We start from the raw sequence: 2478 nt of genomic DNA on the forward strand, positions 1-2478 counted from the left end.
AGCACCTTGTAACATTTTGAAAGTTAAAATAAAACTCTTACACGTAATTGAGTTCCAATGTTCAAAATTACTCGAAAAGGAAACTTAACACAGAAAGTTTGTGCAACTTGAAGTTCTTAACAAAGTCCTGTGTATGTGTATCTGGAATGTTCCTTAATGCAATTACTTGCAAGTTTCTAAAGAGAGTGATATTAATAGCGTAAATAATCAACCTTGAAGCTTAATGTATTCTAATATGGAACTATATGAAAAATAAAGGTTTAAGTAATTTTGTGATTATATTTCCTTTCTTTGTAGTAGATTAATTTAAAATTCCATCTTCCAATATAATTTGATAAAAATTGAGAGTTGTTATTGCAGATTTAATTAGACTGGCTCAGATAGATTGTAGGTCATTGTGAAAATACTTCTGTTTTGGTAATGTGAATATTAGATTTGTCTTTTAACTTCAATTATTGTAGGTGTAAGCTTGTTAACAAATTTAGTTTTGCTTGGTAAGACTCCTTAGGAACAAATTATATGATTTAATATACCTTATGACAAATAATATACAAATCTACTTAGAAAACATTATTCATTCAAATGCTAGTCTTAATCTGGGAAGTTTTGAAATATATAAAAATACACTTTTTATATCAAGTATATAATATTAAAAGTTTTATAAAATATGAGAACTGTGTTGTGGAGTTCATATAAATTATATAGCAAGATGTGATTCCATAAAATAAAATGTACCAGATGCATGGTTATATTTGTATAAGTAATAAAACAAATTATTATTTTATATATATTCATTGATTCACCATTGTTGTCACACAATTTCCTGTTGTTTCCTATATGAAAATGCATACATTAGATTCCAAGCTGTAATAGCATTATTGAGTTACACATTTTTGAAATCCACAATATCAATGAAATGTTTAATTCATACATAAAGTTATAAATAGTTTGTACGAACTTCAATGGAAGACAAAAACATCATGGAATAATATGTTTATACATTAATCATCATTATTTGGAAGATGATAAGTTTGATTATAGTAAAATTAAAAGAAGCTAAGCATAAAATGTGTTCAGAGCTTTGACTACATAAACAAAACAGTCATCACAAGTTATTTCACATACATTGCCAACTGAGTTTTATAAAGCTACAAGAAGATAAATGTGAGTAGTGTTCATATAACAATTGGTTTGATAAGTTGCAAAAACTTAATATATAATAGTAGATTATAATTATAAGGAAGCCTTTTGTATAATCCATGATAAAGATTGTTTTGTTTTTTAAATATTTTAACTAATATGGATAAGTAAATTTATGATACAGGTAGTGATAACTACACTAACATTAAAACATATCTCGATACAAGTAAGCACACAAAAATAGACTATTTATATAATTAACAAAAAAAGATAGATAAATACAACAGCAATAATAATTTTTGGACTGAAGAGAAATTTTTTTGAAGCTAAGAAGTGGTTGAAAAATACTTTGAAGTGTAGAAATTATACATTTTAGACTAGTATTTTTAATAATAAACAAAGATCCTATGAATACCAAGTAATATGGCCCTAAACATTGTGTTCAGAAAACAAATTTATCAATATATGTGTCTACAAAACATTCAAGTCACTGACAAAAGTTTATTGCTTGCTAATGAGTGTACTCAATCAAAATTAAAGAAAATGTGTCCAGCACTATCTTATTTTTCCTATAAATGAACACAAAGCTAACAACTGTATGACTTTCATTACACAAACAAGTAGAAAACGTCGTAGTTACAACCTGGCATACATTTGTTTTAAGATATTTCATTCACTGTGGTTCTGATTTTTCACTCCAATATTTGGAATGTAGTCACGACCCATAAGGCACGCAAATACCGTCATTACCATCTTGGGTTTGACCTGAACAATATCTTCGGGTAAGACATAAATACGAGCACCAATTTTACGAGCAACAGAAATGGCATATTTGGCATTTGCCATTTTCTCCTGTATGGAAAAAAAATATAAATATATAAATGTTTATTATATGGAAAAATTATTATAACTCAAGAAAAAAAAAAATGATCATGGAAATTTAACATATTGCTCAAATGCCTACTAGCTGAGGAGTTTTAATCATTTTATTGCACTGAAACTTCACTTAATTTTTTCAGCATAGGCTCAGTCCCTGGAACCGACTTTGTAACCATTTTGTGCTTGTTATAATTTTCATGCTGTAACTTTTAAATTAGTAAGCAAATGTTAACGAAATTTGGCAGATTATCAGTAAACATTACAATGCTATCATACACAAAATATTTTTTTTTTTATTAAGTCTTGAGTTTTGTAAAGCAATGTTTTTCTCTTGTCTTTTTTCTTTTCACATGTTACCTATCTAACATGCAAAGTAATTTTCATTTTAAGATCAAATATACTTTTATGCATCAGAAGATTTTCAATATGCACATACGAAATAGATATAATGTCCAGATA

General features: G+C 27.0%; 1 protein-coding gene across 2 annotated transcripts in view; it reads right to left on the bottom strand.

The window, feature by feature from the left end:
* Positions 1–725: 725 nt before the first annotated feature.
* The window catches only part of LOC106458773 (plastin-2-like), a 35058-nt gene continuing 33305 nt past the window's right edge, over positions 726–2478 (bottom strand). For both annotated transcript variants that reach the window (XM_013918321.2, XM_022385098.1), the window contains exon 13: positions 726–1992. In XM_013918321.2, coding sequence (XP_013773775.2) covers positions 1810–1992 — 183 coding nt within the window. In that variant the 3' untranslated portion in view covers positions 726–1809. The remainder of the gene's footprint in view (positions 1993–2478) is intronic.

Source organism: Limulus polyphemus, unplaced genomic scaffold, assembly GCF_000517525.1.
Source record: "Limulus polyphemus unplaced genomic scaffold, Limulus_polyphemus-2.1.2 Scaffold512, whole genome shotgun sequence".
NCBI classification, from domain to species: Eukaryota; Metazoa; Arthropoda; class Merostomata; order Xiphosura; family Limulidae; genus Limulus; species Limulus polyphemus.